The sequence below is a fragment of the Chrysochloris asiatica genome, unplaced genomic scaffold (genome assembly GCF_000296735.1).
Source record: "Chrysochloris asiatica unplaced genomic scaffold, ChrAsi1.0 scaffold00004, whole genome shotgun sequence".
Lineage (NCBI taxonomy): Eukaryota > Metazoa > Chordata > Mammalia > Afrosoricida > Chrysochloridae > Chrysochloris > Chrysochloris asiatica.
In genome coordinates this window covers 10,396,333-10,420,245 of record NW_006408522.1, presented here as the reverse complement: position 1 = coordinate 10,420,245, position 23,913 = coordinate 10,396,333, and the positions used below count along the sequence as shown (strand labels likewise).

The 23,913-nt window shown below is 43.4% G+C and overlaps 1 protein-coding gene across 1 annotated transcript in view; it reads right to left on the bottom strand.

The window, feature by feature from the left end:
- Positions 1–17,379: 17,379 nt before the first annotated feature.
- Positions 17,380–23,913, bottom strand: part of ANXA2 (annexin A2) — a 56,413-nt gene continuing 49,879 nt past the window's right edge. Inside the window, exons 9-13 of the mRNA XM_006831584.1 lie at positions 21,858–21,951; positions 21,290–21,385; positions 20,821–20,879; positions 18,737–18,859; positions 17,380–17,737 (exon numbers count right to left, since the gene is read on the bottom strand). Coding sequence (XP_006831647.1) covers positions 17,678–17,737; positions 18,737–18,859; positions 20,821–20,879; positions 21,290–21,385; positions 21,858–21,951 — 432 coding nt within the window. The 3' untranslated portion in view covers positions 17,380–17,677. The remainder of the gene's footprint in view (positions 17,738–18,736; positions 18,860–20,820; positions 20,880–21,289; positions 21,386–21,857; positions 21,952–23,913) is intronic.

The window sequence follows — 23,913 nt, the reverse complement described above, 5'->3', positions numbered from 1 at the left end:
TGCTCCTCAGAAACTCTATACAGGGTGGCTATGAGTCGAAACAGACTCAACAGCACTTAACAACAACAATCTTGTCAAAGGAGTCCTGGTGTGGCACTTGCTGTAGGATAAGGTCAGTGGTTCAAATCCACCAGCCACTTCTCAGAAAACCTACACAGGGTCAATATGAGTTGGAACTGACTCCACAGCACTTAAAAGCAACAACAATCTTGTAAAATGAAAATTACTTGAAGCTAGTCAGCTAATAGTTCCTACAGCTTTTACATCATTTCATCCCAGAGCCATAGTCAAGAGCTTTAGGAAGTAGACCCTAAACTCTTCTCCCTTAAGGAACTTGGTGTCTGTTTTAGGGAATCAAATTAAATGCTTTTCATGGACAGGAAAGTTGCCCATTGTGCATCATTATTTCCCAAGCATCGTCAGCCTACCTGTATTCACTGACTTGACATGACAGTCCTAAGTAAATAGAAACTTGAAGAAAAAGGAAAAAAAAAACTGCTTTAGAAATCTGCCTCACCGCCAAGAAGATGAATGATGTTATCTGAGTGGGAACTCAAGGACGCTCGCTGCCCCACCCACACCCCACCTGACTGAGACCCAAACAGTCTGTACTGCTCCTTGATGGGCTCACAGAGTCAGGTCTTATTTATCATTTATTGACAGGCAAGAGAACCAAGGAAACTAAATACCCAAAAGGGAACAGGGACATAGAAGGACAGGTCCCATGGGAACCCTCAAATGATTGTCAAACGCCCTCCCCATATGTCCAAGGACAAACACAATGCAGCAGGAAGACTCGCTCCTGGGTCTAGGAGGGCCAATTCCAGCGGTAAGTTTTCTCTAATAACAATATCATGTGGATTTACTTACTTCCATATTGTTGTTGTTAAACACCATCCAGCTTGTTCTGATTCATAGCAACCATGTACAGAGTTTCCAAGGAGCGGCTGGTCGAACAGCCAACCTTGAGGTTCACAGTCCAGTGTTAATCCTACAGCACCACATCAGAATTCTTCCATATTACTTGCCTAATTATATAGTAAACTGAGTTATTTGATTTGTTAAATGCTTGCTTTGTGTCAGGAACATTACATAATTTGTTTTATTTAATCCTCATACCCACCTTACAAGGTCAATCTTATTCCCGTGTAGCAGTGGTAAATCTGTGATAGCATTCCCACTTACCAGCCAATGTACCCTCTGACCAACTGTGGTGCTGAATAGGTTTTAAGAAGAACTTCCAGACTAAGACTAGGAAGGAAAGCCTGGTGATCAACTTCCAAAAATCAGCTGATGAAAACCCTATGCATCACCACGGTCCTATCCTTTATACATAGGGCCACTATGGTACAGACTACCCAAGTGGCTAATCACTGGGCAACCTCAAGCAAGTATTCTCTAATTGGTGGTGATAGTTTAGCTTCTCTCTCAGAGAGTCCTCAAAACCTTCTAGTCTCTAAGTCAGAATTCCGTTTCAAAATACATACGCTAATAGTGCAACTGTTGAAGAGCAAAGATGTCAGTTTGAGAACTAAGGTGCACTTAGAAAATACCATACCTTTCCAACAACCTCATATGCATGCGAAAGTTGGATAGTGAATAAAGAAGACTGTAGAAGAATTGATGCATTTGAGTTATGGTGTTGGAAGAGAATATTGAAAGTACCATGGACTTCCAAAGGAACCAATGGATCTGTGTTGGAAGAAGTACAGCCAGAGAGTTCTTTGGAAGCTAGGATGACCAGACTTCATCTCTTGTACTTCAGACATGTAATCAGGAAGGACCAGTCACTGAAGAAGGACATCATGTTTGGTAACATGGAGGGTCAGAGAAAAAGGAAGCCTCCCAATGAGATGGCTTGGTACAGTGGCATCAGCAATGGGCTCAAATGTAGCAAGGATTGTGAGGTTGGCCCAGGATCCAGCACTGTTTCGTTCTGCTGTACATAGGATCGCTATGAGTTGGTACCAACTCGATGGCACCTAACAACAACAACAACAATAGCGCAACTTATCTGAATCTTCAGTACTTTGCTTAGTTCCCGGTTACACTGCACATGCTTTTTCCCTAATGCTGCATTTAAAACTCCCCATCCCAGGCATCAAAAGGTGAGCCCCCTCCTTCCCAGAGCTGTGATGAGGTCCCCAGAGTTTCCTGACTCCAGAGCAGAGGAAATTTTAGTACTCCACACTCAGGATAGGAGTGGGAACCAGGGTTAGGTCAGGCCTGCGTTTCTATGTGAGGGGGAAAAAAAATCAATATGGAGCCTAGGTACAAGGCTGGCCTGAGAGACCTCATCTGACACTTCTAGGATGTGGGCATCCTAGAAGCCAGAGGTTAGCAATGTGGACACCTCATATGAAATCAGAACTGGTCATTGCCCAACTGAAAATCTGGACAGGTGTGTGTGTTTTAAGTATTTTACTTATTTTTGGTGGCAATGTGTTGTTGTTAAGTGCCGTCGAGTCAATTCCGACCCATAGCGACCCTGTATAGGATTTCCAAGGAGCAGCTGGTGAGCTTGAACCACTGACCTTGCAGTTCAAATGACTTTGCAGTCTGACGCATTAGCCCACGATGCCACACCAGGACTCCTTGGTGGCAATATATGCAACCAAACATCTATCCATCCACTATTTCCACATGAACAACTCAATGACACCGGTTACATAGGTCATAAAGTATCACCATTCTCACAGTCTCTACCCAGACTGTTTACTTACCACTACTTTAGGCTCTCTGCCCTTTCAACTCCTCATCTGTTTCTTCGAAGGACAGTTGTCAGTTTACACTCATCCAGATAATTCTTGATAAGAATGCAATACTCAAGACAAACATTCTTTAATAGGCAAACTTTGGGTTCGTTTCATGGGATAGTTTGGGTTTAAGTTTTAAGATTATTTCTGGCCATTAGACTCAGCAGTTTCCCCAGTCTCAACTGATACAGTAAATCTGGTTTCCATGTTGAGTTTGAAGTTCTGTTCCATGTGTTTTCTTCTTGATCAGGATCTGTCTGTTGGGTCCTTGATCAGAATGGTCAAAGCTGAAAAGTTTTCATTCCAGCTCTTCCTTTGTTTATCTGTGCTCTGAAATCATTTCCTGTCCTTTGTTTTTTCACCAGCAATTTGGAAGGCTGTCTCCTTAACTTTTGTTCCCTCTACCAGGAAACTGTTCTCCCTGCTGAAACACAAGAGTTCATAAAATTAAGCTCTTCAGAGCTAAGTTATGGGGCTCTTGGGTGTCTGGAATACTTACTATTATGTACCTGAGCATGTTGTCAATCATAAAAATGTCAAAAAGAAAAGATTTCCGAAGGCAAATAAAACAACGATTCCCTTCTTGCTCTTCATCATGGACTATGGGTTGTTCTGGTGACTGGGGGAAGAAGGGGCACAGAACTGGATAGAGATTGGAAGATGGATTTGAACATTGGGCGGGGCCTCATTCTCCACTCCCAGATGCTAAGATTTCCCCAGAGACACTCAACACTGTTGTGGTCAGTGTTCCATCCCCTGCAAACCCCCATAAAAGGAGTTGCAGGAGACTAGGTTCCCCACCAGCACCTCCAGTCCCTAGAAATCCAGTTGTCCCAGTGATAGACGACTTGCCTATGAGAAGCCACTTAACTCTTCCTTGCAGAAAGGAAGTTGGGCATTCACTACTAAAAGTCCAGTCCACCCTCTTGAAAAGGAGGAGGAAAACCTGCCTTTCATTCCAGGAACTGACAGCTAATTCTCAAACTGGTTCTTGTTTCAAGGTTTTGACTTGTTACTGTTATTATAAAGTGCCGTCGAGTCGGTTCCAACCCATAGAAATCCTGTAAAGGGTTTCCGAGGAGCCACTGGTGAGCTTGAACCACCGACCCTGCAGTTCAAACCAACTTCACAGTCCAGCACATTAACCCACAGCACCACATCAGGTCTCCTTTGACTCATATGACCCCATGTCACTAAGTAGAAGATTTCCAAGCTGAAATCTTTACAGGATCAAATCACCAGGACTTTATTTCCCACAGAGGGGCTGGGAAGCTTTAAACCACCAACCTTTTGCTTCGCAGTCAAGCTTCCAAACATTGTATCACCAGGATCAAATAGGCCAAATATGTTCCAAGTGATTGGGGTTCCAGATGACTTAGAGATTCTGTTTACTTCTCTGTGTTTTCCAACTTTCTACAATGATTTTGTATTATGTAAGTCACAGGAAAGTAAAAAGGCCTAGTAAAATTTTCGCCCCAACCCACCCACCTGGAAACCTTTCAGGCCCTTCAGCCTGGGAGAGAATCCTCACGTATCCTCAGTCACAGCCTGAGTCATTTTGCTTGATCACTGTTACCTTTGTCGTCTTATTCCACATCTCTGTATCCACAGAACTTACCTCATTCATGTCAAGTGGATGACTTTAACATATACATTTATTCTCTCATAGCCTAGGAGGCTAGAAGTTTGAATTCAGAACACTGGCTCTAAAAAGTCCTTGTCACCTTTGAACATCAATGTTTCCCTGGATCTAGGAGCTCCACAGGTCCAAAGGAGCTCTTTCATCTTGGTGATAATCCCTCTTTCTCTACTCACTTTTCTCTCCTTTTATCTTTGTAAGAAAAGAGATGGTACAGGCCCCTGGGAAACTCCGTTACATCCGATCAGGGTTATGATGGGCTGAAGGGTATCACAAAACCAAACCACACCCACTTCCACTGACTATTCCAGCTCACAGTGGCCCTGGATAAGGTTTCTGAGGCTGTAACTCTTTTCTCCCTCAGAACAATGTGTGGATTTGAACCAAATTTGTGGTTGTCTGTCCATTGCTTATGCCACCAGAGCTCTAAGGGTATTGCAACCAACACTTCATCCTCTTATTGGCTTATCACATCAGATCCCATCATGGGGCGTCATGACATAACTGCCACATTATTACATCATTACATAGCTGCCAAACCATTGGGAATGATGACCCAGCTAAGTTGAAACATGTTTTGTTGTTAGGTGCCATCAAGTCAGTTCTGACTCATAGTGAGTGACCTTATGCACAACAGAACAAAATACTGCCCAGTCCGACACTATCCTCAAAATCACTGTTAATCTTGAGCACGTTGCTGCTATCACTGTGCCAATCCAACTCGTTGGGGGTCTTCCTCTTTTTCTCCGACCCTTCTCTTTACCAATCATGATGTCTTTTTCCAGGGACTGGTCTCTCCTGATAATATGTCCAAAGTGTGAGAGGCAAAGTCTTGCTATTTTGGTTTCTAAGGAACATTTGGCTGTACTTTTTTTCCAACACAGATTTATTTGTTCTTCTGGCAATCCATAGTACTCTCAATATTCTTTTCCAACACCATAACTTAAATGCATCAATTCTTCTATGGTGTTTCTTATTCGCTGTTCAGCTTTCATATGCATATGATGCTACTGAAAATACCATGGCTTGGATTAGGCACACCTTAGTCTTCAAACTGATAGATTTGCTCTTGAACACTTTAAAGAGGTCTTGGGCAGCAGATTTGCTTAATTCAATATGTCTTTTGATTTCTTGTCTGGTGTTTCCATGAGTGTTGATAATACATCCAAGCAAAATGAAGTTTTTAACAACTTCAATCCTTTCTCCATTTATCATGATGTCATATATTGTTCCAGTGGTGAGGATTTTTGTTTTCTTTACATTGAGGTGCAAACCATACTGAAGACTGTGGTCTTTGATCTTCATCAGTAAGTATTCTAAGTCCTCTTCACTTTCAGCAAGCAAAGTTGTATCACCTGCATATTGCAGGTTGTTAATGAGTCTTCCTCCAGCCATGATGCCACTTTCTTCTTCATATAATCCAGTTTCTCAGATTATTTGCTCAGCATACAGGTTGAATAAGTACCGTGAAACAACACAACCCTGACACACAATTTCCCTGATTTTAAACCATTCAGTACCCCTTGTTCTGGTTGGTCTATGTACAGGTTTCTCATGAGCACAATTAAGTATTCTGGAATATCCATTCTTCGCAATGTCATGATCTACACAATCAAAAGCCTTTGCTTATCAATAAAGCACAGGAAAACATCTTTCTCATATTCTCTGCTTACAGCCAAGATTCATCTGACGTCAGCAATGATAATCCCTCATTCCACGTCGTCTTCTGAATCTGGCTTGAACTTCTGGCAGTTCTCTGTCAATGTCAGGTTGCAGTCATTTTGGAATTCTCTTTAGCAAAATTTTACTTGCATGTGATATTAATGATATTGTCTGATGATGTCCATATTCTGTTGAATCATCTCTCTTTGGAATGGGCACAAATATGGATCTCTTCCAATCAGTTGGCAAGACAACTCTCTTCCTAATTTCTTCATACAGATAAGTGAGTGCCTCCAGTGCTACATCAGTTTGTTAAAAGATCTCAGTTTGTATTCCATCAATTCCTGGTGCCTTGTTCTTTGCCAATGCCTTCAGTGCACCTTGGACTTCTTCCTTTAATATCACTGATTCTTGATCATATGCTACCTCTTGAAATGGTTAAACATTGACCATTTCTTTTTGGTATAGTGACTGTGTATTCCTTTCATCTTCTTTTGATGCTTTCTGCATCATCATTATTTTGTCCATAGGCTCCTTCAATATTGCCAGTCAAGGCTTGAATTTTTTCTTCAGTTCTTTCAGCTTGAGAAATGCTGAGCATGTTTTGTTTTTTTTTTTTTTCCTTTTGGTTTTCTAACTCCAGGTCTTTGCACATTTCTTTATAATACCTGACTTTGTCATCTCGAGCTGCTCTTTGAAATTTTCTGTTCAGCTCTTACACTTTCTTATTTCTTGCATCTGCTTTAGCATCTCTACACTGGAAAGCAAGTTTCAGAGTCTCTCTGACATCATTTTGGTCTTTAGCTTCTTTCTTGTCTTCTTAATGAATTTTTGCTTTCTTCTTGTATGATGTTCTTAATGTCATCCCTCAACACTTCTGGTCTTCGGTCATTAGTGTCTAATGCATCAATCTGTTCTTTAGATAATCCCTAAATTCAGGTGGAATATATTCAAGGTCACATTTTGGCTCTCATGGACTTGTGTTAATTTTTTTTAGTTTCAGCTTGAACTTGCATATGAGCAATTGATGGTCTGTTCCACAGTCTGCCCCTGGCCTTGTTTTGGATGATGACATTGAGCATTTCCACTGTCTCTTTCCACCGATGTAGTCAATTTGATTTCTGTGTGTTCCATCAGATCAGGTCCATGTGTTTAGTATCTTTCATTTTGTTTTTAAAAAGGTATTTGCAATGAAGAAATCATTGGTCTTGCAAAATTTTATCATGTGATCTCTAGCATCATTTCTGTCACCAAGTCCATATTTTCCAAACACTAATCCTTCCTCTCTGATAGCGTTGTGGTTACAAATCAGGCTGTGAACCACAGGGTCAGCAGTTCAAAACTACCAGCTGTTCCACTGGAGAAAGATGAGGCTTTCTGCTCCTGTAAAGATTTACAGCCTCGGAAACCCTATACAGGGTCACTATGAGTCAGAACCAACTCCACGGCACTTAACAACAGCAACAATCCTTCCTCTCTGCTTCCAACTTTGCATTCCAATCACCAGTAATTATCAATACAGCTTGGTTGCAAGTTTGATCAATTTCAGACCAATGAAGTTGGTAGAATTATTCAATTCCATCATCATTGGCTGGTACATTGGTTGGTACATAAATTTGAATAATAGAGGTATTAGCTGGTCTTCTTTGTTGTTGCTATTACTGTTAAGTATCTTCAAGTCAGTTCCGACTCATAAGCAACCCTGTATAGGATTTCCAAGAAGCAGCTGGTGAGTTTGAACTGCCAACCTTGTGGTTCAAACCAATCCTTTGGTTCAGTACAGGTGTTTGGATGTTATCTTATCCCAGAGAGCATTATACTTCAAGATAGGTCTTGAAATGTTCCTTCTGATGAATGCAATCCCATTCCTCTTCAATTTGTCATTCCTGGCATAGTAAACCATAGGATTGTCAGATTCAAAATGGCCAATGCCAATCCATTTCAGCTTACTAATACTTAGGATATTGATCTTTTAGCATTCCATTTCATTTTGACAATTTCCAAGTTTCCTAGATTCAAACTTCATATATTCCATATTCCAATTATGAATGCAAATGCAGCTGTTTCTCCTCATTTTAAGTTGTGCTCCATCAGCAAATGAAGGCCCCAAGGGCTTTACTCCATTCACATCATTATGGTCAGCTCTACTTTGATGAGGTAGCTCTTCCCCAGTTGTATTTTGAGTGCCTTCCAACCTGAAGGCCTCCTCTCCTGGCACTAAATAGCTGACAATACTCTGGTCTACTCATCATGTTTCAGTATTCTGATGCTATTTTGACAGTGCCCCACTGCTAGTCATAGAGTTTTCAGTGGCTAAACATTCAGAAGTAGTCTGCCTCATTCTTCCTAGTCTGTCTTAGTCTGGAAGCTCATCTGAAACCTGTCCACCATGGTGACCCTGCTGGGGATTAAAATACCAGTGGCAAAACTTGCAGCATCACAGTAATGGCAAGCCACCAAAGCATGACAAACTGACAGGCAAGTGATGGCTACATATTTGGGGGGAAGAGCACAATTCAATCTGTGACAATTAACAAATCAATGAAATGAGATCCCAATATTACTAACTTTTGAAACTCTAAATCTTAAGAAATATTCTAGTCATATATAGTGTTGTTGATAAGTGTCATCGAGTCAGTTCTGACCCATAGCAACCCTTTATAGGGTTTCCAAGGACTGACTAGTGAGCTTGAACTACCGATCTTGCCATTCCAACCAACTTTGCATTCCAGCGCATTAACCCACATCACCACACCAAGACGCCAGTCATATATATGATTCTTTATTTATTAGGACAAAAGTAATCTTTTGAGACCAAGATAATTCTCCAACACTCAAGAATGTATGGGGAAGTGTGACATTATACAACTCCAGTGGCATATAAAATGTAAAAACTTGTCTCAAGCATTTCTCTACCCTGGATTCATTCTCTTTGCTATTTATTGAATTAGTTAATAACTGATTTTGAAATTTACTTGAAAGTCAAATAGCCTTGGATTATGATAGATTATGGCTGGGAAGGTTTCAATCTGTCTTTACCTGCTGCTTGAAAAGGTCAGCCACCCCACTGTTAGGAGCTCTGGTAGCATGTTGTTGTTTGCCATCGAGTCAGTTCCGACCCATAGCGACCCTGTACAGGGTTTCCGAGGGTGTAAATCTTTACGGGAGTAGAAAGCCTCATCTTTCTCCCGTGGAGCGGCTGGTAGTTTCGAACCGCTGACCTTATGGTTCGCAGCCCGATTCGTAACCACTATGCTACCAGAGCTCTGGTAGCATAGTGGTTATGAATTGGGCTGGTAACCTCAAGGTCAGCAGTTCAAAACTACCAGCAGTTCTGTGGGAGAAAGATGAGGCTTTCTATAGTGACCCTGCGTAGCGTTTCCAAGGAGAAGCTGGTAAACTTGAACAGCCAAGCTTGTAGTTGAAACCAACCTTGCAGTCCAGCACATTAACCCGTATGCTTTTAGAGGTTCAAAAAAGACTTTTTTTGCCCCAGACATTCTCCATTTTGTTGCCATTGTTGCTGCTAGATGCTAAAGAGTTGCTTCCAATGCATCACTACCCCACGTGATAGAGGGTTGTCTAGGCTGTATGTGGTGCTGTGAGTTAATACACTGGGCTGAGAAGTCAGTTTGAACCACAAGGTCATTGGTTCAAGTTCAACTGCTTCTCGGAAACCAAATACAGGGTCCTTATGGATTAGAATCAACTCAATGGCCCTTAATAACAACACCAACGTTTATGGAGAAGAGTCCTAATATTGCCTACTTAAAGCTCTTGACTACCAACAAAAAGGTCAGTGGGTTGAACCCACCAGCTGTTTCAAGGGAGAAAGATGTGGCAGTGGGCTTCTAGAAAGATTTGCAGTTTGGGAAACCCTATGTGGGCAGTTCTGCTCTGACACATGGAGCCACTATGATTTGAATCAATTCAGCAGTGCGTTTGGTGTGTTTTTTGTTGTTGACCCGTATGGTAGCAGATCGGCAGGTCTTTCTCCCAAGCAGTCACTGAGTGGGTCAGCATCTGAGCACTTTACCAGCTGTCCTAGCTTTTGTTCCAGGGAAGGTCAGTGGAGTAAACTCCCTTCTGGGACAGGGACTTGGGCTAACAGGTTTCAACAGATTCCTACAGATCCTGAAAGAGGATGGGAGAGTGGGCCAGAGGCACTGCAGAGACCAGGAAGGAAGTGGGTTGGATTTACATCCATCTTTAATGACGCCTCAATTTTGCCTTGGGCTTGCCTAGCTTGTAGACAACAGGCAACCTAGTTAAAGTCTTAATCATTGGGTTTGGATATCTAGAAGGCCTACATAAGGTGGCTTCTGATTCACTCTCCCCCTATACTCTGCTGTGGAGAACAAGACTGAGCAGGCTGATTAGAGAGGAGTAGCTGGGAACTGCACAAATGCAAAAAAGGACTTGCAGAAGTGGGAAACTGTGCGTTTCTGTTTTCAGAAACCTGCTGACCTAGGGAATACTGCTGTTTTTCTGCAGAAATGCTGCCTTCCGTGGACAAAATTCAGCCACAATCAAGCTAATTGAATGCACAAATGTAATATTTTTCCAGGGCACCTCCAATTTAATGCTTGATGAAGTCGTGTCTTTCGCATATATTTACAAAAGCTTTTCTTCATCCAGAAATGTCTGTTAAAATTGCTTATAGATGCTGAGATAGCAAATCACTCTTGTAATGTAATGAGATAAGTCATCTCTATAAACTTTGCTTGCTCAAATGTACTCGCATAAAGGAAATCAGGCTACAAGCTTTTTCGATAAATAGAATGAACAACTAGAATTTGATGGCTGTAGCATGTTCTCCCTCATTGCTAAGGGATGTTTAAAATTGCTCCCTCCCTCTCTCTCTCTCTCTCATACACAGTGGAGTTTTCATTTTGATAGTTGATGGAAAAAGGAGGTCAAATAAAGCCAACCCCATTTGTCATAATGTAAGGAAAGACTTAGAGCTAGGAGTCATTTCAAGACTAAAAATTGATTTAAAAGGTTTCTGTCCTCAAATCATTTTGCTTGCTAAACTTAGCCACTTTCTGAGTCTAGTTTTCCCTGCATTAGCTGTCTTTACTAATAACTTACACCATAGGCATTTCACATACTAGTAGAGCTTCATATAGTCATCTGTACATTGCTACTGCTGTTGTTGTTAGGTGCATTGAGTCAGTTCTGACTCATAGTAACGCTATATACAACAGAACAAACCACTGCTGGTCCCGTGTCTTCCTCACAATTGTTGTTACATTTGAGCCCATTGCTGCTGCCACTGTGCCAGTCCACCTCATTGGGGGTCTTCCTCTTTTTCACTGACCCTCCACTTTACCAAGCATGATGTCCTTCTCCAGGGACCACTCCCTCCCGATAACCTCTCTGAAGTATGAAAGGTGTTCCAAGTCTCACCATCCTACCTCTAAGGAGCATCTGACCGTCCTACTTCCAACACAGATTTGGTTTTCTTCTGGCAGTCCCTGGTACTTTCAATATTATTCTCAAACACAGTAACTCAAATGTGCCAACTCTTTTACACAGACCAATTCAAATGCATCAATTCTTCTACTACGTAGACCGTTAAAATGGGTCCCAGAATCAAGAGCTCATGGAAAAACTGAGGTTTGTGGGGAGGGTCATCTATCTGTTTCCAACTGATATGAGTCTTCCAGATGTTTAATTTGGAAACAAAATCCCACAGCCTAATAAGCTATCTAGCACATGGCCTAGTTAGGGGCGCTGTCTAGGACTGCCATGTATGGCTGCTCAGGTTGTACACTGCACAACGTCAGGGGAGATGCCATTCACACAGACTTCGGTGTGAAGCTGCCGACTGGAGATGTGCAATGTGTCAGCCCCGCCCAGCCCCATCACCCTGGGGAGGAAAATGGCAGTCCTGTTCTTGTTCACATCCTCACAGGACTGTATGTTTCTACTGGTTTTCATTCCTCAGAGAAGCCAACCCAAGTTCTCATTCTGACACCAGCTCACAAAATCCTAAAGCCAACATGTGCCCTTTTCCTTCTCTTTGCACCGTAAAATTATCTGGGGGGAACATTCAAACCTCCGGATGGTTCTCTGGACTTCAAGAAATGGTTTAGCTAACGTGATAAGAAGGGCAGGCTGAAATCCAGAAGGAAATGAGATTGTGTTCCAGCGGTTTCTTCTGTCAGCCTTGGAAAATACTAAAGAACCACTGCCCACCATATAAGGAGTCTTGGTGTGGCACTATAGGAGCAGCACTGGACTGCTAACCACAAGGTCGCCAGTTGAAACCCACCAGCTGCTCATCAGAAACCATATTTATAAAGGGTAGTTATGAGTCAGAACCAACTTGACAGCATCTAAGAACAACCACCACCACCACTTACCATACAGGGAAGAAAGAGCGGGAGTATGGAGCGGCTCTCTGCCCTGTGCTGTTCTGCCTTTTGGTCTTTCTTTCCAGAAGGTCTAGACCGAGAAGACCAATGGCCAGGCTGTTTCCAGTAGGAGCAAAACCCTTCCCACGCCCTTGCCGCACAGCTTTCCTTTCTTTAATCACGTTTCCCTTGGCAGCCTGAAAGGCTCCTGATCAGTGGGGAGAAACGAAGCCTACATAGCTGCTGAGCTGAAACATGAATCCTGACCACCTCTGTCTCGTTCTATCAATGTGAGTTTAACGCAATAATTGGGGGTTAAACAGAGATGGTTGCTTCTTAAGCAGGTGCTTGAGAATATATTTTTGTATTAGGACATCAACTGTAATATCATATGCAGTGAATGACACATTTGATAAAATGTTGTATTTGGGCATAATCTGCTTTTCAAAGTATACCTTACAAACACTATTAGTGGTTCAAGAAAGTGTGACCATGGTGTGGCGCTATAGGATAAGTACTGGACAGGAAGGTCGGTTTGAACCTCAAGGTTGGCTGTTCAAACTCACCAGCTGCTCCTCGGAAACCCTGTACAGGGTCACTATGAGTCAGAACTGACTCAATGGCACTTAACAACAAGTGATTCAAGAAGGCAATCTGGTGGCACAGTGGTTAAGTGGTCAGCTGCTAACCAAAATGTTGGCAGTTTGAACCCACCAGCATTTCTGCCAGAGAAAGATGTTGGCAATCAGCTCTGTAAAGATTGACAGCTTTGGAAACTCTGTGGGGTAGTGCTAATGTAGTCTGACGTCACCCTGAGTTGGAATTGACTAGATGGTAATGCGCTTGGTTTTGTTTGAGTGATTAAAGGAAGTGCCTTCAATTATAAACAGTTAATGTGCTCGGCTGCTAGCTAAAAGATTAGAGATTCTAGTCTACTCAGAGGCACCTCAGAAGGAAGGCCCGGCAATCTACATCACAAAATTCAGCCACTGAAAACCTATGGAGCACAGTTGTACTCTGACATACATGGCATTGCCGCCACTGGTAGTGAGTGATTCAGGAACCATGCTTCACGCAAGTCTCCATCTAAAGTTTGACAGAACTATTTAGTTGGTTTTTGCTGTTGTTTGCATTGAACCAGAATGCCTAAAGTAGGGAAAGAGTTCTCCATTGTTCCAGAATCCCCTCTTCTACTCAAACAGCCGATTTTACACATGTATCTAGGTTACTTGCTTAAACCCTGTAGCGGATCGAGTTTTCCCTAAGTCAGCCAGAAGTCCTGTGCTAGTCTTCCATGAACAAGAACTAATGGTTGGCACCGCATCCTGTGCAGAAGAGACATTTCCTCACCCCAGCCCCACACTCTCCACAGTATAAACAAGCAGTTCACTGTCCTGATACTTTTCTAAATATGTTGCCGCTGCAGGGCAATCCTATAGGACAGGGTAGAACTGTTCCCTAGGGTTTCCAAGCTTGTAAATCTTTATGGGAACAGACAGCCTCATCTTTCTCCCTTGAAGCTGCTGGTGGGTTTGAACCACTGACAGTTTTTTGTTTAGCAGTCCAACGCTAAACTCACTGCAACATAGGGCCCCTTTATAAACACACAAAGACACATAAATACACATTGGTGTTAAGTACCGTGGAGTTGGTTCCGACTCATAGCAACCCTGCACAGGGTTTCCCAGCTGCAAATCTTTCTCCTATGGAACAGTTGGTAGTTTCGAACTGCCGACCTTGAGGTTAGCAGCCCGATTTGTAGCCACTATGCTATTAGGTGCCATCAAGCTGACCCTGTGTAAAACAGAAGGAAGCCCTGTCTGGACCTGCATCAGCCTCACAGTTGTAGGTCTGTTTGAGACCATTGTTTCAGCCACTGTGTCAACCCACCTCACAGATGGTCTTCCTCTTCTTCACTGAGCCATCATTTGACACACATCCACTCACTGTGTCGTCTCCCTCAGTCCATGAAATAGTTGGTGTCGGGGATGGACGCTGATGTTTGGCCAGAGGAATGGGAGTGAGACAGAATTCTCCTGGTACACACACAGCTCGTGGTCTTGCTATGCTTCTGCTTACTGTGCTCCGCAGAGACTGCGCTTTTCACAAACTGAAGGTTTGTGGCATCCCTGAGTCAAGCAAGTCTATCAGCCATTTTCCAACAGCATGTGCCCACTTTAATCTGTGACACATTTTGGTAATTCTCACAAGATTTCAAACTTTTTCACAATCTTAGTGCACACTTGGGAGTGTGGTAGCTCCCTAAGATAAACACCACCAACAGTCATGAGGTTAGTGGTTTGAGCCCACCAGCTGCTCCAAGGGACAAAGATGAGGTTTTCTGTTCCCACGAAGAGCTGAAAAAAAAAAAAAGCCTCAAAAACACTATACTGCAGAAGTGGAGAAACTTTTTTTTCTGCCAAGGACCATTTGGATATTTATAACATCATTCATGGGCCATACAAAATTATCAACTTAAAAATTAACCTGCTACCGAGGTGCTAGTAAGTCACAAAATAAGAATATAAACAATTTAGCAAACTTTTGCATTTCTGGAAGCCCTCACTCATGAATACCAAGATATTTTGAAAAACGCTTCTTGGACAACCAACTGGAAGATTTCCGTATCTGTGCCCATTCCAAAGAAAGGTGATCCAACAGAATATGCAAATTACTGAACAATATTATTAATATCAGATGCAAATAAAGTTTTCATTTAGATTATTAAATATGGTTACACCATTAAATTGTCAAGAAATTTCCAGAAGTTCAAGTTGGATTCAGAAATATCGTTTTTGATGTCAGATGAATTTTAGCTAAAAACAGAGAATATAAGAAAGATGTTTACCTGTGTCATTTATTGCCTGTGTAAATGCATTCAACTGTGTGGATTATAGCAAACTATAGGTAATATTGTGTGATAGTTAAGGTTTTTTGTTAACTTGGCTTGACCTGGAATGCCAGTGGTTTAGCAATTTACATCATACTGCAAAGTCGTTTGAACTGCAAGGTCGGTGGTTCAAGCTCACCAGCTGCTCCTTGGAAACCCTATACAGGGTCGCTATGGGTCAGAATCGACTTGACAACACTTAACAACAGCAATCCCCCACGATGACATATAATGTACTTCATCCCTAATGGGATCTGTTGTGATCAGCCCTGATCTGATTATCCTATATTGTATAAATCCTCACTTCTATGTTAACCAGACTGGATGCAATCTACTTGTTAGGCTGGATCAATAAATAACATTATAATAAACTGTGAAAACATTAGCCTGCTATAATGTGATGGCTAGAACTATAGTTGCCTTGAAAAATCAAGATCAAATGAGTTTGTGGGCCTTATACGTTCCCCACACCTGCTGTACAGGGTCATTAGGAATCAGAACCAACTTGACAGCATTTAATAAAAGTCATAATAGACCACAGAGTAGTCTCATCATAACTTTCACAGGCACTGAGGAACCAGAAAACCTCATGTGGTCCACTTTATTATAATATTCACTTTATTGCCATGGTCTGGAACCAAACCTGCCATATTCCCAAAGTATGCCTGAATCACATTTGTACCGTTTGAAATGGGTACCAGTTTCATCAAGAATCTGCTTGGAGCACTCCCTGGAATTATAAAGCTGCATCTTAGAGTCTAGCTCAAATGTCCTCTTATGTGCATCTGTCTCATTCCTCCAATCACTTTCGTTTTTGTGCTTTCAACCCATCCTTCTCGAGTCTAGACCCTTAATCACAAGACAGCTAGAGCCTGACTCATTGTCAAGTGAGTTGTGGAGGCTAGGACAAGATGTCAGGTATTTATTTATGTAATTCTAAATTGGAACCATGAAAGCATAGTGGATTGTAAACTGGACTGCTAACTTGCAAGGCCAGCAGTTCAAATGTACCAGTCACTCCAGAGAAGCAAGATGAGGCTTTCTTCTCCCGTAAAGATTTACAGCCTCTGAAATCCTATACAGGATCGCTATGAGTCGAAACTTACTCCACGGCACACCACCACCACCACAAGTCTAAGTAAAGATTATAGCTGTATTTGCTCAACAGAATCTACCTACGGCCAGGCATCCCAACTCTTCCCAACTTAAGGCTACCATTAAAGTTAGCTTTCACTGAATTCACCTATCACAAGAGTAGCAGGTGAAGGATCACACTGGGATTTTCACTCGTCTCTGAGCATGTAGTGGTCAGTGGTGGCTGTGTGCCATCAAGTCGATTGCCACTCTTAGTTTCCCTGGTGTAATAGTGACCCTGTGTAGGGTTTCTGAGGGTGTAAATCTTTATAGGAGCAGAACGCCTCATCTTTCCCACAAAGAGCAATTCAAACTGCTGATCTTGTCATTAGCAGTCCGGCTCAGATCGGCTAAGCTACCGGAACTCCTTGGTGGTGGTGGTGGTTATGTGTCGTGGAGTCGGTTCCGAATCATAGTGACCCTGTACAGGGTTTCCGAGGCTGTAAATCTTTACAGGGGCAGAAAGCCTCATCTTTCTCCCACAGAATAGCTGGTAGTTTCTAACTGCTGACCTTGCGGTTTCGCAGCCCGATTCGTAACCACTACGCTACCAGAGCTCCTGAGGACTCCTTGGTAGTGCTGCCCCATCGGACTTTGGTGATGGGAATGGTCTCGACTTTCTCTGACCAAGAAACTGAGTACAGGGTCGGTATGAGATCGCTGTGAGTAGGAACCGACTAGATGGCACTTAACAACAACAACAACCCAATGTGGACATTGAGCACTAGGAATGTGGAGGGTATCCCTGAGAAGCAGGAGTTTTCATTGTATTTAAACAGCCCTATGTGGTCAGAGGCTAATGTATTGAACAGCTTGGTTTTCTAGAGCATTCTTCCTCAGGGGACAGGCCAACCCAGTGAACAATAGAGCCTTTTCACATATTTAACTTTCAAGACATTAAACACAAAGCAAGGCCAGCAGAGGTATCTGGTTCTAACATAAAAATTCCGTTTATTTATCTATTTATGACACAGTACACAAGAGGCAAAGTGTTTCACATCATAGATTTCACTTCCAACTCCTTGGAATGTTCATTTCTTTGGCTGAAAAGAGAGACTTGCCAGGAAAGCTGGGCAATACTTAGGCCACTAAAATAAGAGGGGCTGAGGGTGGGCAATGCTAAACAGCATCTTCGGAGGGATGGGTCCAGGAGCTGTTAATCGCAAGCTGATTTTCTAGCTCTGTTAGCTACAAGCAGAGGGAGCAGCAGTTCTGGAGGCTCCTGCCGTGTCTGGCTTCAGTCATCTCCGCCACACAGGTAAAGCAGTGCTTTCTGGTAGTCGCCCTTGGTGTCTTGCTACAAATCGACAAGGAGAAAAAAAGAAAAGAACTCTAAGGGAAATGACAAATCTCAGCAATAACAAACAAGCTGGCCACTCCCAGCCTAAAACAAAGGCAAGACCTTGCAGGATTCCTGGAGATGCATAGGCAGATGCAAAGGCCACATTCAAACCACCTTCACACCAAGCCTGTGTGGAAAGTGGGCAGGGGAGGTGCCTTGTAGAGACTTGCAAGTTTCATTGCTACAGAAAGGGTAGAGGTATTAAAATGTCCTGCAAATGCCATCACTTTTCCCTCTCTCACCCTTCTTCCGGAAAGGACAGGGCTCTTTAGTGCCCACTACGCTGTTGGGTAGCATCTTTGTGCCACGTGATACTAGCTAATAAGGAATAAAATTTGTTCCTAAACTCTAAATACCTGCCCTAATACACCCATCTACTACAAACTATCTCTAAATTCTTGGTAACAACTGACAGTATCTTTGGACATTTTTAAGATCTTTTCTAAACGGAAATTGTAAAGCTCATCTGAAGTGCACACAGAGGTACTCAAACGGAACTAGCATGCAATCATTCCTTCTACACAATGCTCCGCCTATCCAAAACAGACAGAAACTTAAATTGGTTGTGGAAGAGATGGAAGTTCCCAGGCTGCGTAACTAAAAATTGCCAAGACTATCACAGACAATTTTTTAAGAGCTAGAAATATTAAAACGTGAAAGTTAACTGATCTTTAACGCCTCTTTGGGATGTAGCCAGGCTTGAATGATCATCACTTAACCAGTCCTCATTATGAATAACACAGTTGGGAAATACAAAAGATTTGCCTCATTCTATAGTGGTTCCAGTACAAATCATCAAGGGTGTTTTCAAAAGAAATCCCTGATATTCAATAACTAGCAGCTCTTCCCCAGAGAGTAAACAGCAGTAAATCCCCATTCTGTGACCACCCCGAGAAGCCACCTTCCCAGAACCCCAGGGCCTATGGACGGCAGGGCAGGGCCCACGGGACCTACCTGGATGTAGTAGTACAAGGATTTGCCGTACTTCCTCTTGAATTCAGACCTAATTTTCAACATGTCCACTTCACTGCGGGAGACCATGGTCCTAATCAGGACCTTATCACGAGTACCCTTGCCCTGAAAGTCAAGTTGATGTTTCAAATTACAATTCACTAAAAACATCATCCTAGTAAAAACATCTCCTCAGTGTTTCCTTGCATATGGAACTGATCTAAGTTCTTCTGCGCTGCCCTCTAAGAGATGGCAAAGATAATACGGAAACTGGTTCCAGTATGAACACACTGGGATCCCAAATACTTGAGGACTAAATGTGCACAATAATGCACATTAAGTGGGCAGTGAGCACCCCCGGGCAAAGCTCACGTCAAGGATGTTTACTCAACATAAGATGCCCACTTCTCAAGGACATGCACCAGCGCTTTGTCTCACTGTGACTCTCCACCATCTTAAATGGTCTGAGCAGTGGGAACCACTGGATTTACTTTCCAAGCCTCACACTGGAGGTTCCGAGGAGGGGTCGTTTGACATGGAGGATGGGGTGAGACAGATGGGGAGGTGGCTCAGGAATTGGCCAGGGCATGGAAGCCAGAGGCATGGAAGTCTACTTGTTGTTGTTGTTATGTGCCATTGAGTCGGTTCCGACCCATAGCGACCCTGTACAGGGTTTCCAAGGCTGTAAATCTTTACAGGAGCAGAAAGCCTCATCTTTCTCCCATAGAACAGCTGGTAGCTTCGAACTGCTGACCTTGCGGTTCGCAGCCTGATTCGTAACCACTACGCTACCAGAGCTCCTTAGAGGTCTGCTTGGGACGTGGGAAATGGAATGAGTTCATGGGAAGAGCAAACCAACCAACAAAATACTCATAATCGTTGAGTAGATTCCACATGGGGTCTCTGTCATAATGATCCTATAGGACAGAGTAGAGCTGCCCCCATAGGGTTTCCAAGGCTGTAATCCTTACAGAAGCAGACAACCACAGCTTTCTACCGTGGAATACCTGATAGGTTTTAACTGCTGACTTTTCAGATAGCGCTAGACCACTGTACCAACAGGACTCCTTTATGTGGGTGTGGCCCATTTAAAGTTAACAAGTCCAGGAAGTTCAACTGGGAACAAAGAGTTTTTGTTGTTGTTATGTGCCGTCGAGTCGGTTCCGACCCATAGCAACCCTGTATAGGGTTTCCGAGGCTGTAAATCTTTATGAGAGCAGAAAGCTTCATCTTTCTCCTGCGGAGCGACTGGTAGTTTCAAACTGCTGACCTTAAGGTTTGCAGCCCGATTCGTAACCACTATGCTACCAGGGAGGGCTTTAAATAGTGGGCCAAGGAATCTAAACTTTGGGAGACAGCGTAGTAAGACTAGCTTTGGAGTCCAATAGACCCAGGTTCAGATCTGGCTACAGATACTTTCACAATCTAAACCAAAGAATAATATTGGTCGCATAGGGTTCTTGTCATGATTTTATGGGATCATCCATGTAAAATGCGTAGCATAATGTCTATGGCATGTTGTTGTTTACTATCAATGATTTCAACTCATTGAGACCCCATGTGACAGAGTGAAACTGTCCCCTAGGTTTTCCTTGGCAGTAATCTTTACGGAAGCACATCAACAGGTCTTTCTTCCACGAGTCACCAGGTGAGTTCAAACTGCTCACCTTTCAGTGAGTAGCTGAGCACTTTTTAACCATTGTACCTCTAGGGCTCCTTCATCTACTGCAGAGCGGTTGCATCATGATCTCTCCCTTCCTTGTTTGTCTTTACTCTGGGAATCCGAGGAGGGAATCTTTGAAAAGACTTGAGCAGGAATCTGATATTATTGCTAGCTACCATTGGCTCTCTTCCACGGCACTTTATTTTCTATGTGTATACAAACATGTGTTCAAGGGGTTGTGCAGTACATGACAGGTTTGGGGTTTTCTCATCTGACATACAATCACAGTCGACTTGATATTCGGGTCCTTTCCTCAGTCCATTAGTCAGTACTTTCTCCAAAATGTCACAGGACACCTGCAGTGGATCTTGAATGGAGGAAAGCCTGGTGTGGAAATGCTGGCCTCCCAACCAAACACCCTTACCTTCATGGAGTCATACAGCCGGTCAGCAAAGTACAGGGGCTTGTTCTGGATGCACTGGACTGTTGAGAGAAGGACAGGGTCAAGGGGGCAGCTCCTCCTCTCTCCTCTACAACAGAAAGGGGCTGAAAACTGGAAAAGGCTCAGAGGAAACTGGAAACCCTCCAAAATGCTGTGCACCACTGTGGTTTCAAACCAGGAGACTCAAGGGTTGCAGGAACTGCAGGGCAATGTGAGTTTCACCAAAAGAGCCCTTTCCTCTCTTAGCTTGTTCACCCTGGTAACGCTCCATTCTACTACATTCTTTCATTTCACACCATCAAAGTTGTGTAACTGGGTTTATAAAACTACCGAAGTTATGCGTGAAGACATAGCGCCCCAAGCATATTTGAGTTCACAAAGTGATCGCTCATGTTTTCAGTTTTAGCAAAAACTGATGACCACTCGGGGTGCACGGGCCATGGTTGCTTACCCAGGTTCAGGAAAGCATTTTCCAGGTCTCCTTTGACTTCCTTCTTGATGCTCTCCAACATGTCATAAGGACTGTAGCTCTTGTACCTTTCAAATACTAAGGGGAAGTAAAAGATCATTAGAATAACAGAGCCACTGGTCAAACCTTCCAATCACTGATAACAGAGAAGGATGATCCCAGCATTCTAGAAAGTTAGGGCTGCCATGGTACACTACAGCCAACATTCCTCCAGTTTACCCTGAAACAGCCAACAGACAGACCTCTTACATAAGCTGTCTCCCCTGAGTAGACCCCATTGTATCTGGAAGGCATGAGAAATAGCATACAGCACCCAGAAAAGTTACTACATCCACAAAAATGGTAAACTAAAATTATCCCCAAATAAGAAAAGGCAGAAAGCTCAACTACATACCAAACACAGAATATATTCTGGGGATGGAAAATGAGAGGGAATGTGAATGGACTTGGTGGGCCGAAGAGAATGCAGAGGGGAGAATCAACTACGCCCCAGCAGACGCACCTGCTCTGCCCGGAGCTCTAAGCTCTAAGTCATCACCATAGCACCTACCTTTCTGAAGGTGGCACACACTCCGTTCAGTCATGATGCTAATCCACTTGGGAACATCAGTTCCTTTCCTCTTCACTCCGGCATCATAGAGATCCTATGAGCAGAACCAACCAGAAAAGTTCACTAAAGGATCCAGAGGAAGGTAGTGAAAAAAAAAATGGAGGTAAAAACCAAACACTGACTAAGCTAGGATTTGCAGCTGAACAAGACCCCTTCTTGCTTGTCTCCTTCCAACAGATCTCCTCAACACCATGAGCCTTCTATTTCTGAAGCAGTAATGCCTTTGACCAAGGAAGCCAGGGATCCCTGCCCTCTCACACTGAACTTCAGAGCCTCTCCTGACAGGGCCAAGAGTCTACAAAACAGCACCTCCAACTTCTTGGAAAGAAGCTCTGTCAAGTCACCGGGCTTGGAGAAGCCCAAGGGCCTAACAAGGTTCCAGTCCTTGGTCCACCTGGTAAAAGGCAACATGTGTACCAGGATCCTGGAGCCCTGGCCATAAAGAACGCAGGCATCCTGACGGACCCACTCAGCGTGCTGGCAAGCGGCTTCGTGGCCTGCCACTGCATGTGCATCCTGACCCGGTGTGCCCAGCACTTCTGTCACAGGCTTAACAAGCCCTTTATGGACTATGAGGATACAGTGATGCATGGACTAGAATCCAGTCCCAGCTCCTGGCTCCGGAACCATGCCTCCTGGGGAAGGCGTAATATGACAACTTCCTTACAGTCACCCAGCTGGCTTTCTGCTGTGTGTATGTTGTGTTTCTGGCTGACAATTTAAAGCAGGTAGAGTTTTCTAGACAAGGTGGGAGGGCAGAGGACAAGTAGCAAAAATGTACTATTTAGGACAAAAGTCTTAATCACAAGCAATCTTCCTTGGGCACAGAGAGATACAGTATGGGACAGTATCTGTCGGTTTTCATGGTGGATACTGTTCCAATCTCCTTCCTTGAACAGGAAAGGACCATGAGCTTCTATTCACATAAGAAGAGTAAATAACTGTTCCTCGGCACATCTGGCCCGCTCCCTTGTACTCGTACACTAGCCAGTGATCATCCACAGAAGACAGACAAGGCAGGCACCAGCGCTCAGACTTGGTAGAGACTCAGGAAACCACGGAGCTGGAAGGGTAACTACTCCAATCTCAGTTCCAATTCTGGAAACATTTGGAGCTGTGGTAGCTGTGTGGGTTCAGCGTGGGCTGCTAACCACAAGGTTGGTTTTTCAAACCCACCAGTCACTCTGTGGGTGGAAGATAAGGCTGGCTGCTCCCAGAAAGAACCCACCGGGGCAGTTCTACTATGTTCTACAGGGTCCTTAATGGGTTGGAATCGACTCACCAGGCAATGGGGATTTGGGGTTTGTTTTTTCATAGGTAAGACTAAGAATGACAGGGAGGAAGCGAAGAAGAAAGCTTTATACAAGGGTAGATACTCATTGAGTGCTTTCTCTGACCTTCTGAGAAAGGATCACAGTTCACAGCAGTCTGAATCAATTTCAAATAGTTCTCAGTTATCACAGAAATGTTGCTGGTGTTGTTAAGCACCGACGAGCTGGTTAACAAGGAGCAGCTGGTGGGTTTGAACCGCCAACCTTGTGGTTCACAGTTTAGTGTTTACCCTCTAGTGCCACACCAGGAGTCCATTACAGAAGCTTGACTAGCAAACATTCTATTCAGCCAGAAAAGAAAGACAGGCCTCCGTCACTCTTGTCTCCTTGCACAATGGAGCCCTAAGCTTCCCTGTGCCTGGCGATATCTTCCGCACTTTCTTCTGCTTCTCTCTGTTGCTTGCTCTCCAAATGTTCATTTGAAACAAATGCACCCAGCTGCCCAGCCCTATCACAGCCTAAGGAAACTGGTACTCCTATAAGGAAAGCCTGAATGAGCTTATGGGAGTCAGACACTGAGCCTATGATCCACATCAGCATCCGAAAAGAAGTAGCTTATAGTAAGTTCAAGGGGGCTTCCAAAAGTTTATGAAAAAATGAAATTAAAAGATAGTATGATTATCCAAGAACTTTTTGCAGCCCCTGGTATTGTTCCCGAATGCGAA